Below are 16,549 nucleotides of genomic sequence, written 5' to 3' on the forward strand. Positions count from 1 at the left end.
CTAGGTCTCGCTGCTGTAAAGTCCTTGCCCCTGAACTCCACACTGCATGTACTCCACTGTGGCCTGAAGGCTCTAATCCAAGTTAACACCTCATTGCGCTCGTTCATACTTCATCTCTGAATCACTACGTCATTCAACTTCAATCCTCTGTGTTTTATTGGTTTATTTAAAAAATGCACTTAAGTCATACTTCTTAATGTCTAACTAGATCAAGTTACATTGTGACTTGTTTCTCTTATAGATTCTTGTGGTATCTCTTGGTTCTTTGCATCACTTTGGGTTCTACAGTTTGCACATGTTGTAATCACTCTGGATTAGAGCGTCTGCTGAATGTTTTGGATGGTGCTCCAGAGCGCTGTTTTACTGCTCCACAGTCCAACGCTGGGTGGCTTTATACCCCACTTTGGCCAGCACTTGGCATTGGGCATGGTGACCTTAGGCTCATGTGTAGCTGCTCCAGAGCATCCTATTCCATTGGTCAGTGCTTTTCTATGGATATTATACAAGCTGTGTGTTCATGCAAACTGAACAGCAGCAACGGAGGAACCTTAAAGGGGAATTCCACCCATTTTTCAAAATGTCTGCGTAATTAAAGGGGTTAAAATGTAAATAGAGTCATTCTGAGTGGTTTGGTGTGAAATACTCCATTCCAAAAAACTTACTGAGTCAAAATTGTTCACAGTGGGGGGTGGCAGGAACCAAATATCTTACTTTATGATACTTTTACATTATTTTTGGCCTAAAATGTTGGTTTAAAAAAAAATTACATTCATCATGGAGCGATAAATGCAGGCAAAGTAGCCCCCAAAGAAAACTTATGTTTTCAGGTTTACCATTACCAACATTACATATAAAAACTCATATTATACATGTGTAGCTTCACTGATCATTTTGGATAGTAAATAAAATGGCCATATTTGTGTTGGAGACATGGCAACCCCTGGTTCCTATCACCACCACTGTAAATGAAATCAGAGTTGTTAAGTTTCACTTCAATGAACATTTTCACATCAAAACACTCTTTAACGACTTTGTTTACATCTCAGCAATTGAATTATGTAGAAATGTTTAAGGAACTGGTGGAATTCCTCTTTAAAGTAGCTAAAGTCACGAATTAGAAGGGGTGTCTGGACATTTTTGGACACTGGACACAGTGTACCAAAAGAACACCACAAAGGTTGAAATGAAGTCATCTCACCTGATTTTGATGGTTCATTTAAGATGTTTTGTAGATGATTACCTTGTCTTTAATTTATTTTTTAACTAATTAACTATTACATTTAACTGAACCTTCCCTTAACCAAACAAACCAAAACCTAAACCTAACTCTAAACTTGGTCCTAAGCCTAACCCTAATGCTGTTCATAAGCAACTGAATTTCACTTGTTCACTACAGCACAGATAACAGATCAGCCATAGAGGACTATCAAAATTAAGTGTGACCACAAATGTCCAAAAAATGTGGTCACTACCAGCTACCAATGAGACGACGCTAAGTGAAGTGTTGACGTGGCCTCTAGGCCTCCAGCGCTCTGGCTCCAGCCACCCTCCAGAAGCCTCTCCAGCTGATTTGTGGCAACAGCAGCCCGGCTACAATCAGCAGGCCGGGGCTATTCTAGGGCAAACCAGGCTAACTCAATCTCTGCAGTCCTGCCAGGCCTTTTCCAGCTTCAGTCCACTTTAGCAACACAAAGCAGCAGCGGCAGGGGAGCCAGACAAAGAGGACGGCTGTTCCTCCCAGGGACGGAAAAAGGTATATTAAAAGTGCTTAAGAAAAAAAAAAAAAATTATTTCAAGCACAACTATTTCACCCGACACAACCTCAGAGCAGCACCAGATGCCGGACTTCTTCCACAAGTGGAGTAAACAGTTTACATCTCGAGTCCAAGCCCATCAAATAAACAGCTCCAATGGAGATCTGAGCATGCGTACGGCTCATCTTCAGCTGGGGAGCTGTAGGTATAGTAAAACAGGGCTACGTCAAAGCAAAGCTGCCTCGGCAAATTTTCCATTAACATCAGACGCAGGAGAAAGTCAGCCAAATGGGCTCGGGTTCAGAAATGCAGCGAGTATCCGGAGAAAATGAAAAACAAGTGAGGCCTGTGAGCACACGTAAATAGGCACAATGTGTCTGGAAACATATTAAAGTACAGCCTTCCAGAAAAAAAGCCTGAACTGGGGACAATTTGTACCTGGCTTTAATGACAGCAGATGATAAGAAGTCACAATATGCTGAAACATAATTTTTTGTTGGGATCATTAACCTCAGTCTTAACACTGATATATGTCTTGTTACGATTTAGCTGTATGTTTTCCCACAACAGATGGTACAATGCCACTTTTCCATCAACTGATACAAATTTTTTCCGTTTTATAAACTACTAAGCTATTTTTTTAGTGAAGTACTTCCTCTAAGACAGCCATGTGAATGTATCACACTCTACCGGCTCACTCGACATGACTAATACAGTATCACAGCTTTTTAATTCAGTTTAACCATTTCACACAAAAAAACAGCAGAGGTACCATTTATGGTGTAGATGTGTGCAAATTTAGATTACCTAAAAATAGGAATCACAGTTCTAGTATAATACTGAGCTACTTACACATCCTTATGCTAATGTTTGGCTACTGTTATCACTAGAAGTGGGAGAAATAAATCAATACAGTACACTGATCAGGCGTAACATTATGACCACCTCCTGGTTTCTACACTCACTGTCCATTTTATCAGCTCCACTTACTATATAGGTGCACTTTGTAGTTCTACAGTTATAGACTGTAGTCCATCTGTTTCTCTGCATACTTTGTTAGCCCCCTTTTACCCTGTTCTTCAGTGGTCAGGACCCCCATGGACCCTCACAGAGCAGGTACTATTTGTGTGGTGGATCATTCTCAGCACTGCAGTAACACTGACGTGGTGGTGGTGTGTTAGTTTTAGTGCTGCTGGAGTTTTTAAACGCTGTGTCCACTCACTGTCCACTCTATTGGACACTCCAGTCCACCTTGTAGATGTAAAGTCAGAGACGATAGCTCATCTGCTGCTGCACAGTTTGTGTTGGTCATCCTCTAGTCCTTCATCAGTGGTCACAGGACGCTGCCCACAGGATGCTGTTGGCTGGATATTTTTGGTTGGTGGACTATTCTCAGTCCAGCAGTAACACTGAGGTGTATAAAAACTCCAGCAGCTCTGCTGTGTCTGATCCACTCAGACCAGCGCAACACACACTAACACACCACCACCACGTCAGTGTTACTGCAGTGCTGAGAATGATCCACCACCCAAATAGTACCTGCTCTGTGAGGGTCCATGGGGGTCCTGACCACTGAAGAACAGGGTAAAAGGGTGCTAACAAAGTATGCAGAGAAACAGATGGACTACAGTCTGTAACTGTAGAACTACAAAGTGCACCTATATAGTAAGTGGAGCTGATAAAATGGACAATGAGCGTAGAAACAAGGAGGTGGTCATAATGTTATGCCTGATCGGTGTATATCACAATATACAAAGAGGCCCAAATAACTACATTTTAATATTTAATTATTAATACTCAAACATGTATTTAGCCCACTGTTATACCAATCGATGCATTTGCATTTCTGTCTTTATCTACAAGAAGTTTCTTTCTGCTAAGATCAAGGTTGCTGTGTGTGGAGTTATTGCTAGGAATGGTCAGTAGTGTTGTGTAGCACATAAGAGAATGAGGTTTGATTCACCACTATAACATACCAATAAGAGTCACTGGGCAAGACTCTTTTATTATTCTGATACTGTAAACTGTGCAGGATGAAGGCATATGTTAGGATAACAACGTAAGGATGTTTGCAAGGATTAAGTCTATTCTGAATATCCACTTCATAAAACGAAGCATCTGTTAAATACATTATATGGCCAAAAGTATATGGGTACCTGATCATCACACTTCTATGAGGATCGCCCCACCTTCTGCAGTTAACAGCCTCAGGCTTTCCATAAGATTTTCGAGTTTGTGTAAATTAGTGCCCGTTCTGACCATTATCCCTCCTCCACCAAACTTTACCACTGGCACTATGCCTTCCAGTAGGTAGTGTTCTCCTGCAATCCGCCAAACCCAGATTTATCCATCAGACTGCATAGTGCAGTGTGAGTCATCACTCGAGAGAACATTTCCAATGTTGCAGAGTCCGGTGGTGGCATGCTTTACACAACTCCAGTCGATGTGGTTACGCTTATGTGCAGCTGCTCAGCCATGGAAACCCATTTCAGGAAGCACAGTGAGTTTGTGTGGTCTACAGCTTTGTGGCTTCAAGATGCTTCCATTTTACAATAGCAGCACTAACAGCTGACTGAGGTGGATCCATTCTACTGCCAGTGGTTGTCTTGGAGATTGCATGGCTATGTGCTTGATTTTATACACCTGTTAGCAATGGGTGACAAACACCTGAGCACAACAGACCACTGTAGTCGTGCGTCATTCTGTAGTCCTCGTTATGCCCATATTAGGAACTCCAGGTCTAAGCTCCATTTCTCTATGGCCAGAATGAATAGGGTTTTCTAAAAATTGCCTCTATCGCCCCCTGTGTTGAATAAAAAATGTTCAGAACCCGATACGTTTTGTCCTGTGAACATTCTTCTCCCGAATACCACCGGATCCTCCAAATTATGAGGTTGTTAAAGAGCCTTAATACTAATAATGCTACATGCGAGCTAAAGCTACTGTGCATCGATTTGATGTCACAAATCGAGTTGTGCTACCTTATCGAAATGTTCTGCCGTCGCATATATTTACTGGCATACCCGTAAATAAAACCTCTGGGTGGGATATTTTGATAAAGGCTAAAACTCCTTATAAAAATACTACCCATGTTAAAACTACGAGGCTGAATTTAGCTTCTTTTTTGCCAGCTTCTCGTTTGAATGTTCCTGATCCACCTTAAATGGTGCAGCAACAGTGACAGGCTATCACAAGCATTAGCAAACGAGTCCAGTGGTATTTGAGAGCAGAATGTTCACAGGACAAAGCGTATCGGGTTCTGAACATTGTTATTTAACACAGGGTGCGACGGAGACCATTTTTCAAAAACCCTATTAATTCTGGCCACAGAGAAATGGAGCTTAGACCCGGAGTTCCTAATATGGGCATAAGAGCATGGCGCCGACTACAACATGACGACACGGCTACAGTGGTCTATAATTAGGAGGGGCATCTGCATACTTTTGACCAAACAGCGTATGTAAATTTACATACAACATTCCAAAATGTTGATTAGCCTACTTTACAATTCTGTAAAGCTTGGAGAGAGATGTACGAAATGCACATCTTTTCTTATTGGAGAAATAATTTGCAGTGAAAAGTCCTAAATGGCAATATTCTGCAGTAAATCACAATGCTTAGCATTTCACAAATCTTTAGACATCACAATAGAATTAAACTGTGGATCAAGTATAGTGACACTATTGAATCATGGAATCTGTAGCGATTTCCACCCCTACTTATCACACGACCTCCTTTACTTTGCTAAATGTTATGTTGTGCTACAAGCTATTCTTAATTCAGGTTAGATTTATTACAGAATCAGATTCATTTTGTCTGCTTCCAAGATCTGATCTAGCATTTCCTGATGGTATCGGGTCGATACCAATAGCGAATATCGAAATGGCGCCATCTCTGTTTGCTTAATCTACATCCATTTGTGGAAGCATACACAGATAATTTAGGGATAAGTAAGTCAGCATTAGAAAGCCAGACTGAAAAAGCCCCCAGCTACAAAAAACAATGATGAGATGCTAGAAGGTTCCTACACACAAGCGCTCAGAGAGAGTATTCGGTCAAACACAAAACAAACCCTTAAGAGTTACCATGGTCTACCCACATCACAGACAGGCCTTTTATATTGATGTTCGACTCTGGCTTTGTGGAATTGACTTCTTTAACCTAAATTATGGCTGGAATGCTCCTTTAAAAACAAGATGGGGGGAAATGCAGATATTTTAAAATGGCCAATAAAGCCAAGCGCTAGTATGGGTTTATATGGAGAGAGGTGAACGAAAGGACTTTGATGAACTGTCATGGAGGCAGAAGAAGAGCAGGTGAGTGCGCACTGCAGAGAAGAGTGTTAGTCTGGAGAACACACACGCACACATCAGCCACATGTACCCATAGGTGGAGAGTCATGGGAACAGAAGACAAAAGGGAGGAGGAAGCGGCGGGCTTTAGCGGCTTTGGGTGGCGTCGGAGTCGCTGAGTCTTCAGAATAGAGAGAGGGCAGTGGAACAGAGGGAGAAAGAGGAAGACGAGAAAGAGAGGGACAGAGGTAGAGGAAAGAGAACACAGGAAACAGTCAAATAAGAATGGAGAGCACATAGAAAATAAACAGCTTCCATGAAAATGGAATCACCATTATGACGAAACATTAAAAGAGCACTCAAGGTCTGCTTTCACACAAGAAAGGTATGGGATTGATCTGAGCTGGAGGAGGAAGTATTATCTGAACACAATCACTAAACCTTACTTGAAACTTAATGAGTCAGAGTTGTTCACAGTGGTGGTGATAGGAACCAGACGTCTGAAGAGTTTAATGCCTCTAAAAGTTCCTACACAACAAGTTAGTACATGAAATGGTTCTAAATACCTCGCCTGATGCCTGAAACACTGTCTTACAACAGTTTTATGGCCTAAAATATAAAATTTTTAAAATAGATTCATGGTGGAGACACACACGGAGGGCGCTGTGAGACAAAACAGCACCCAAAGAAAACTTCCACGATTTTATCATCACCATTACACACAAAACTTAGAAGACGCGTAAAATCTCTTATGGGTTTGGACAGAAAATAAAATGGCTATATTTGGGTTGTGGACTCCTGGTTCCTATCACCACTGCTGTAAGGAAATCAAAGTTTCTATATTTAACCAAAACACTCTGAATGACTGCTTAGATCTCATCAACTGACTTATACAGAAATTATGAAAAATCTGAAAAGAGTTCTCTTTAACTTTCACTCTGGCAATATTAGCTTTCACTCCCTCGCCGGCGTGGTGTGTGCTACTTGTGCACTAGCAAGTTACTTCTAATCTAAAGCAGCGCTGAGGTTCCAGACTACATTAAGCTTGCAAACCAATGAATTTGTAGTACATTCTCCAGGTCATTTCACGTACCATTAAATGAGTGATGACTTAATCTTGAACCTGCTGATCATACACAGTCTACAGAGATGCTGACATGGCATGAAAAACTGATTTTCCTGTTAAATGTGAATGATGGTGGATTTGCGTGAACAGCAAAACCTGGTACCTACTAAAACCTGGTATGACTGCATTTACGGATTTTCAATCACAATTAAAATGTAAACATGGCCTAAAACGAGTTAATAACACAGCCTATAAGCCCTCAAATGAATCACCTAAAACAAATAGATAGATTGAAAGCGATGCACTAGCAAAAAACGAAACAACTAGGGATCCAAAGCTATATTAATGTGCTTATAAATTCATACGGATCACAAAAAATATTTTTGCTGCTATCAGAAGCGAACTTCGGATATTTAAATAATGTGCAGTACTGTGCAAAATCAGATATCTCACTTCATTTAATTGATTTCCAGTCATAACAGCCTTTAAGTACAAGTTATTAATTTTTCAGAGTCAGAAAACAAAGCAGAAAACATATTTAACAGGAAATCACACAGAAGCCTTTACAACTAAACATACCATCATTTTTCACTAGTTAGCATTTCCAATTTTTGGCATTTATTACTGCTTTCATTTTTTCAAAGAAATCTGCAGGGAAATTCAGGCTTGGAAGTTGACTGCATTTTCTGCTTCTCACTACACATACACTCCCAAACACACACTGAGACTCATCAGTCCATAAAAACCTAAATATGTCATATTTCCAGTTTTGGTGTTCTGGTGAAAATGCTCTTTTTCCTTTTCTCAGTGAGGTTCTTCTTGAACAGCTACACATCCTTTCAGACCCATAGCGCTGAGCTGTCTTCTCACAGTGGAAGGATGGATGTGGATGTTTTCAGATCTGAAGCAGCTTGATTTTCTCCTCTCTCTCAAAGATGAAAGCTTTAAGTGCTGTGTATCTGATGGGGGCAGTTTTGGTGTCTACCAGGTCTTGCAGGTTGTTGTTAGAGTCCAATTTTCTCTGTAGATTTTAACCATTTTTTGACCTCTACATTTTGGATGCTTCCAAGCTTTGGAAATTTTTCACTTATCTTCCTTTGACTTTGGCCCTACTGAAGTGGACTATCTTCTATCTAATCACCTCAGAAAGATCTCCTGAAAAACAAGCAACTTGTACTTAAGAGTGGAGTCTGACTTTTGCACAGTACTGTAAACGAAGCCTCCTATATGCATATAAGACTGACCATGCCATTATGACTACGCAAGAGCACAACTTTGGAAAACAGAGACTGACAGAAGCACAACACTCACCCTCATTCAGTCACTCTCTCTCAGTCTGTCCTCATCTCTGGCCCCTCACACAAGCAGCTCTTTCACTATCTAGCTGTGACCCATCAGCACGGCAGCACTGCCCGGCCGGCCTCTCAATCGCCTTTCTGTGCCACTGCTGCCCGCTGGCTACAAACATTCACCAGGTCCTGAAGCCCTTCTGACTGCAGGACCTTCATCCCTTCTCTCTCTCTCTCTCTCTCTCTCTCACTCTTTCCCTTTCCATCTTGCTCCCCTCTCATATTTAGTACCAGTAAAAAGTTCAGACACATTTAACTCTGAACACTGACAACTGATATGGGCTTTTATAGTGTGCCACTAGTTAAGCGTTACAGTGAAAGGTGTCAGCATGTAGAATCAGAGCTTTCTGTGAGCTTCAGAGTTTCCTATTACTGTGTAAAGGATGCATGAGTCTAGTTGTGGGCAGTATAGCAGTTGATGTTTTACAGGGATACCACAAACAAGTGTAATCAGAGGAATGTTAGAAACACAACTGATGTGTAACTGATTCCTATTTATGTGTTTTCTTCTTCAGAAAGGTAAAAAGAGTAAAAATCTCAGAATGTTTGCCTTTGTTAAATCATGCTCTTATACATATCAAACAAATAAAACAACAGCATTGAGAAGCTGTGTGATGAAAGGAGAAGAGCAGATTAAACAGCAGAAATAGCCACATTTTTGTGTCGGCCTTGAAGGGTCAAATCATTTGGGGTGGGAGCACAAACTGATACAGCAAAACAGCACAATATAATGGGTTTAATGTTAATAAAACTAGGCCCAAATGTCAATATTTTATTATTTCAGTATTATATTAATAAACATGTTTGACCAAAAAAAGCCCCAAAAAATGCTGCTTATTTTTAGCGAGAGCCGCATTTCAGTGGACCGACTCACCATTTTTCAACTGTGAAGTTCACTGATGTTCAAAAAGAACACTACTTGTTTGAGGGTGTTCAAGTAACACAAAAACGATATTGGAACTACTTTGTCAAGAATAAGCACTAGCTTATATAGATCAGAACTAAGAATTAAGATTAAAAAACATACTTAATTAGGGGTGTGCAAACTTTTGATTGGTACTGTATACAAGGTATGGAAAAGGAAATTAGTGCAGAGACCAGAGGGAACAAAAATGAGAACCAGTAGAGTCATACATCTCAACACAACTGCTATCCTCCATATCAGTTTATAACAGCTATTGCTCCATACGAGCGTCATAACTCATTTTTCTCTCCGAGAGCCTCCAGATGATGTTGGCTTCCTGTTGACAGTGCAGAGAGATCCCTACCAGCTTCTCCTCTGGAAGCTCAACATGGCTCAGCTATGCACTTCCGGCATAACACAGGCCATTCCAGCTGCAGTCTGGAAGACACCTGCTCTCTCCTTCTCCTTTCTTTCCACTCGCATCCCCCTAAAAACTTACATAACTCTGCTATGTAACGCTGACATAACCATGCCATGTTATGTTACCTTTAATAGTGCCATGTTACCTCTCACAGTAACGGTCATGACAAATGCCATCATTTTTGATGTCGTGACAGTTTTGCTGAAAATTTTTGCTAAGCATGTCATCAAACATCCTTATGAGACCTCATATTTCACTATAACACCAATAAATCAACTGCAATTAAAATAAATGTGAAATTATCACCAGCCCTACTACTGTTGACTGATCGCACTATAACTATAATACATGTAATTTAGTCCGTGGTATTTTATCTTTCTAACGAACACACTGAGATTCATTATTATAGATTTATTTGATTTTCTTTATTTTTATTTTTTTTATTATTGCTGTCCTTGTGTTGCAGGGAAAGGCTTTACAGGCTTTTACATTAAAAAGACAGTAATGATACACAGATATTAGAAGCATTAAAGGAATAGTTTCCAATTTTCCCACTTATCCCAGATGTAGTTGATTCTCAAATTTTGCTTCTTTCGTTTTTTGCTGGAGCTACAAAGCAAACATTCCTAACTTACACTACAAGTCAATAGTCACCCAAATCTGTCCTTTAAATATATCCCCTCTTAGACCACGTCCAGCTCTTTATTAATGAGGCACAGACTTGTCAATGTGGCTTAGAGCACAACATGACTTACTCTGAACTATGAAAAGAACAAAATTTCACTGTATAGCTGAACCTTTTCACTTTGGCTCAAGTCACGCAGGCTTATAGATGCTATATTACATTAGCGAGACCTCTCAAGAAAACTCAAGCCAGAAATTCTTCATTTTGCACCAAACTATTTCTTTAAAAATTTAAACTGTTTGATTATCATGAGGTTTTAGACTGCGTTACATCATTAAAACTGATAACCACCCCATCCCTACTTTAGTCTCTGCCTCTCTCTCCCTCTCCACTCCTTATCTCTGCTCTTTTTGGTCCCTGCTGTCTCCTTGGCGCTCGCCCATCTATCTGAATGCATATTCTTTGCACGCTCACACCCACAGCTCCCTGTGAGACGACATTTGCTGGCAGGAGTGGAGTTCACCTCCCTGAAAGATTTAATCAACATCAAGGACTTCCTGCCTACCAAGGGAAAAAAATGCCACTTTGGCCTTAAACATGTTTCTGCTTTTATAAGTAAAGTTATGTGTATCTATAGTGTATCTAACACAGCATTGCAATGGTCACTTTAAAAGAAGTAAGCAGTCTTACCTGATACAGATATGGCGCGCACTCCTGTTCGGACAGCCTCTAACCTCTTTTCACTGTTGCCAAGCCTGTAATGCAGGTTGAACACATGCATCAATAAGATTCAAAGCCTGAATTAATACATATACACTGACTGTGAACAGTCTGGGGGCACCTAGTTTAATGCTCTTATTAATGAGCAGGTTGCCTTCATCGGTTTGCATTAACTTAACATATTAAGTGCAAATCTGTCATTGTTATTTTTCTTCATCTAAAGCCCTATTTTCGGCATAATGTCACACCATTTTCTCCACTTGCTGTGACACCAGCACTAAACAGAACTCCAAACTTTTTTGGGTTCCAAAGAGCTTCAATATGTGTTTTTAACAACAGTTTGCAACAGCAAACTGTCAAATCATTATTTAGACAAAACCTGCTCTTCACAACTAGGACGACACTTTGAAGAACATGGAGCCGACTGTTTAGGATCACAACGTGAGTAAATTATGTTTGCTTCAGTAAAAAATTCCATTTATTCACTGAATGTAACATTATACAACAAGTGACTATAAATAACTATAATATTATATAATAAAATACTAACTGCTGATGTAAAATGGAAAAGATTTTATTTATGTAATAAAGGTGGTAGTAGTGCTCTTAATTTTAATAGACAATAAACAGGCTATAAATAAATAATAATTGTGCATTAAAATTCATTAAAGGTGCATTAAAAGTGCGCTCACTGTAGAGGACTTCTTAACTTATTTTAACTAAAAAAATAATGATCATACAAAATAAATCAACAGAACGTCATTTCAACACGTGTGCCCATATTTCTGCACACCCAAAGAATTGAAATAGGAATTAGGAATTAGGAGGCATTTATTCTCACTTAACATCAAGTTACAGCAAGAGATTTTTCATTTTAAAAGAAGAAATGTTCCCAAACTTTTGACAGGCAACGTAAACTCTCATACACTGAGCCAATCTGTAGTTTTATATTGAGCATGTGATGTAGAGTCACTGCTTGTTAATTAATAGATTATTGTTCTAAAAATATGAGGAGTTTATAACAGTTTACACTTACTTTGGGATAGATGGAAGCGCTCTCTCTCCCTCTGTTGGTCAAAAATGGAAAAATAAAACATAAATACAAGCTTTATTTCTGTAACAATTTTCTCTCCTGACAAGCATGAATGTCTGTCCACACCCTTCCCTTGCTTTACCCTGACAGGCTCCACAACACAAAATGAACCACATTCAACTCAATTTAATACAATTAAATTAAACCACCGCAGCTCATATTTTGAACCAGATAACAGATAAGCTATGTGATGATGTATTTCTGTGCTGTTTAACACTGGATGTTTGGATGGTTGTGCTCTTTCTGCTTAAGCCATAAGATACAATGGAGTCTATTCAGTCAGAAAACAGGCCAAAAGGGGGGCTGCATCTCAGTGCCCGTCATTTCCATCCCAGAGCCTTCCAGGAAAGCTGGAGTAAACAAGCCTAAGGAAGACCTACCTTTCTGTGGTCTTACGATGAAGGACTGGACGACTCCGTTCACCAGCCGACAATAGCCGTCAATCAGGTCAGCCATGTTCTCAGCGGTGGCGAAAGACGGTGTGGTGACCGTGAGAGGCTGGAAGAGCATGGAAAGAGACAGAGACGGTTCCACAATGAGTCATTATACTGCCCAGCCTAACTAACCAGCTTCAGCTACGACTACAAGCCCATCACCAATTGCAAATACAACTCCAACTGCCAGTCAGCTGCAACTGCACTGGCCAGTAAGACACACCCCTGACTCTCCACAACTCCAGACACACCCCTAATTCCACACATGCATCTGGTTTTATACAATGTCCGAACATGGTATCATATGTCCCTGTTTTTATTATACATACGATTTTGCCTTTACAATTTAAATTTCATCAGTTGTAAAATGCAACAGAAAAAGGAAGCAGCAGAAATGCTCTAAAATTCTAAAATTACTAAGGAAAAAATTTGTTTTAAATTAAAGTCAAGAACATTTTATCATTTCAGAGATGTTGATGCGACAGCGACTACAAATTATAATATCTCTCATTTGTATTATACTGTATTACATCTTTATAAACAATACTGTGCAAAAAGTTTAGAAAAAAAGAAGGCCAGTATTATTTTTAGTTATCATCCAATATCTGCTTCGGCTAATCAATATCTCACTGTGTTAAACCAAGAGTCCTGTTGATGGAACAAATCCATATGATGGCTGGAGGCGTCTAGGAGAAATCCGGAACCAAGCAATGCTCTTAAAACCACTTCACAAATTTCACAAAGCTACTTTTTGGAAAATCAGATATTCCTGTAATGTTTATCAGTATTTATTTTATGGTGATTGTATTGGCAAAAACACATTCATTACTGAGATAAACAACTTTTTAGGCGCCTAAGAGTTTTGCACAATAATGTATTAAATAATGACTTACAACTTAGCACGCGCACACACACACACACACACACACACACACACACACGTTTATCTTACATTACTAATGAGGACTTCCATTTATTTCTACTTTTGTATTACTGTAGCCAAGTAATACTACACCTAAACCTAACCTTAACCTTGGTATCCAAACAGCAACCAAAATTATATATATATATATATATATATATATATATATATATATATATATATATATATATATATATATATAGTTGTATATATATATATAAATAAATAAAACAATTTGTGCTAAAAACAAAACATGCTCAAGTGAGGATCAGCAAAATGTCCTCACACTTGCGCCAAAATGTCACAGTGTTGTATCATTGTGAGGACACATAGTCCTCACAAGGATAGCAAGACGAGTACACGTACACACACACACACACACACACACACACACACACACAGTGCAAGTGTTAGCCACTGCTGTTGCGCTCTGCTTATCAGCCCAGCTGACTCTTTAAAATCAGTTCAGAGCTACAGCACAGAAATAAAAGAATCTATTCATGTGCACCAGAGGAAGAAGAATAAGCGGGTAAAACTGCTCAAAGTGAAAAAGGGTGAGAGAAAAGGAGGGAGAACGTGTGTGCACTGTGTGAAAACACGGAAACTACAGCTCCCGGGATAATTCAACAGAGAAAAATTTGCACAGATTCAGCCTCGTTCCAGAATAATCACTGGAGAATCCCTGCAGAAACTGGCAGTGCTATTTAGGAAAAGAGCAGCCTTGGCTGAGTTCAGACGGCAGAGTATATTTCGCTCTGAACACCATTATGTCGGCCGGACGCGGATTCCACAAGCTCTACTTGTTCTTTAGAGGATCCCGTTTTTCTGCCGCTGTTCACTTTTTTTGTCACAGATCGTTGTGGATCCAGTCAAAAAATGTTCAACTAGCAAATAAGCGCAGATAGTCATGTTTCATGAGATAACCAATCAAAAAAGAGGGCGAGGAAAACGTATCCACAGAGCGCACACACAGATGGACAGTCTGACAGTTTTACTTGCCCTTGCGATTTGAGAAATATTCAGCTCATAGATAAACAGTAACTGAGTGGCATATTTACCATCTTCTACGTAGCCATCACTGAGGCTAGCTAAGCAAAAGTGTCCCACACCAATGTAGCTTGGTGAGTTGTTGACTAATGTAGAAATACAGTATTATGTCACTTTGCTTGCTGGTTGTGGTGGTCAAGACATGTGCTAATGCGACTAATGTTCACATGGGTTTAGTAGGAAGAATGAAATCTGCTGGACTTTTTCTGCCCATCTTCTCTCCCGGATTCCTTGAGGTTCAGACGTAGATTTTTCCAGAATACATTCTGCTGTCTGAACGCAGCCTTAATCTGTGACTTAATTCCAGATCAACGGAACCTGGAAAAATTGGTCCAGAGCAGGGGTCAGCAACCCAAACATTAAGAAGACCCATTCTGTCCTTTCAACAAAAATCAAACCACCTTGGGAGCCACAACATTTTATGTCCACTTTACTGAAGTAACGTTTCACCAACTTGGCTGTAAATTCATCTCAGTATGTGCTAATGTCCTAGAACAGGCTGAAAAATATAATATAAATGAAAACGCAGACTTACTTTGCTCTACTTAAAGCTTTAGCTCAGCTATAGCCACTTTTCTCACAAACTTTTCCGACTTTTTCTGAGGCTGAAATGAGCTTCTCATTCGCCAGCTCCTTCTTTGAATTTTCCTGTTCCAACCTAAATGGTGCAGCAGTTACATTCTGGTGCCTTAGGCAGCATTTAAGGTGCAACGGGAAAATTCAAACAAGAAGCTGGCGAACGACAAGCTGACTTCAGCTTTGCGATGTTTTATTGTTTGACAGTTTCTCATTGCAGATTAAATGTATCAGGAAACCAGCTGGAGTGATTATAAATGCATACAAGTTCATTCCTCTCCAAATTATGTTCGTCTTAAATCTTTCTCTTTGCCTTTCCGTTAGCTACTAGCCAGGCAAGAGGTCATCTGTTGTCTGCGTTGCTATGTGACCAGCAGTCTGCGCGCCAACCTTCAGGGTTAAAGGGTGAATTAGCAGTTCTACATTAACTCCAGCATTTAAGACCATTTATTGTTAAACTGTGTTGAACGATCAGCAGAGCTTTATTTTACTGCAAAAGAGGATTTTTTTATTTTTACCTAAAAATCTAATTCTGCTGTGGAGCCGCAACAGGGCAGCAAAAGAGACACATATTGGCGATCTCTGGTCTAGGGTGACTGTACTTGACTCAAAATCAACTGTGCTGTACAATACAATGCTAAACTACTCCACCATAGTATACAAACTGCCCATAAAGACTTTCTGGCACTGAGGGTTAAACATACTAAACTACAAAATACTACACACTATAATACGTCACTTTATTATAAAAATGTCCCCGACTAACTAGATTAGAAGTACTATGTTGTACAACTTTTCACTGAGAGCCAGCGTCACATGCTACTAGTATTCCTATTATAAAGCACAGAGGGTGTGCTGTACCTCGGCCGCTCCAGCCACGTCCAGTTGAAGCATACCCTTCCTGTCACGATCTTCCATACAGGAGTACTGGATGCTCTGAACCTGTGTGAAGTTGGCCAGATGTGTGGGCTGCAAGATAAGAGGAAAACATGCCCAGAAAAAGTTAATTAGGTTATTCAATTCCGTAACTTAAAGCCTAACTCGAAACATTACTGGCTGAGCCTGTTAGCCAGGCCCCATCTGCTATGACGGCCAGTTTGGACCCAGTTTGGTCAAACAAAACAGCATTTTTATCCAGTGTTTATTACTATACACTTAATTTGTGACTGGAAAAGTGTGCGCATTAAAGAGATCCTGCTAGGATTAAATTCTTGGAATACGATTTAATTACATTAACAGATAAGAACTTTATTGTTCTTCTCATATAAAGTTACCCTTTGGAAAAGTGAGTTTGTATTAAAACATCGACAATATATTCATTTTTTTTCCACATCTATTCTACTCTC

The 16,549-nt window shown here is 39.8% G+C and overlaps 1 protein-coding gene across 14 annotated transcripts in view; it reads right to left on the reverse strand.

Moving 5' to 3' along the window:
* Positions 1–16,549, reverse strand: part of ptk2aa (protein tyrosine kinase 2aa) — a 204,457-nt gene that overhangs the window by 43,822 nt on the left and 144,086 nt on the right. For 10 of the 14 annotated variants that reach the window (XM_036567576.1, XM_036567582.1, XM_036567581.1 and 7 more), the window contains 5 exons: positions 16,065–16,172; positions 12,605–12,722; positions 12,168–12,198; positions 11,102–11,166; positions 6,138–6,227 (listed from right to left, as the gene is read on the reverse strand). In XM_036567576.1, coding sequence (XP_036423469.1) covers positions 6,138–6,227; positions 11,102–11,166; positions 12,168–12,198; positions 12,605–12,722; positions 16,065–16,172 — 412 coding nt within the window. The remainder of the gene's footprint in view (positions 1–6,137; positions 6,228–11,101; positions 11,167–12,167; positions 12,199–12,604; positions 12,723–16,064; positions 16,173–16,549) is intronic. The other 4 variants (XM_036567577.1, XM_036567578.1, XM_036567585.1 and 1 more) reach the window with 1 other exon arrangement.

Source organism: Colossoma macropomum, unplaced genomic scaffold (assembly GCF_904425465.1).
Source record: "Colossoma macropomum unplaced genomic scaffold, Colossoma_macropomum, whole genome shotgun sequence".
NCBI lineage: Eukaryota > Metazoa > Chordata > Actinopteri > Characiformes > Serrasalmidae > Colossoma > Colossoma macropomum.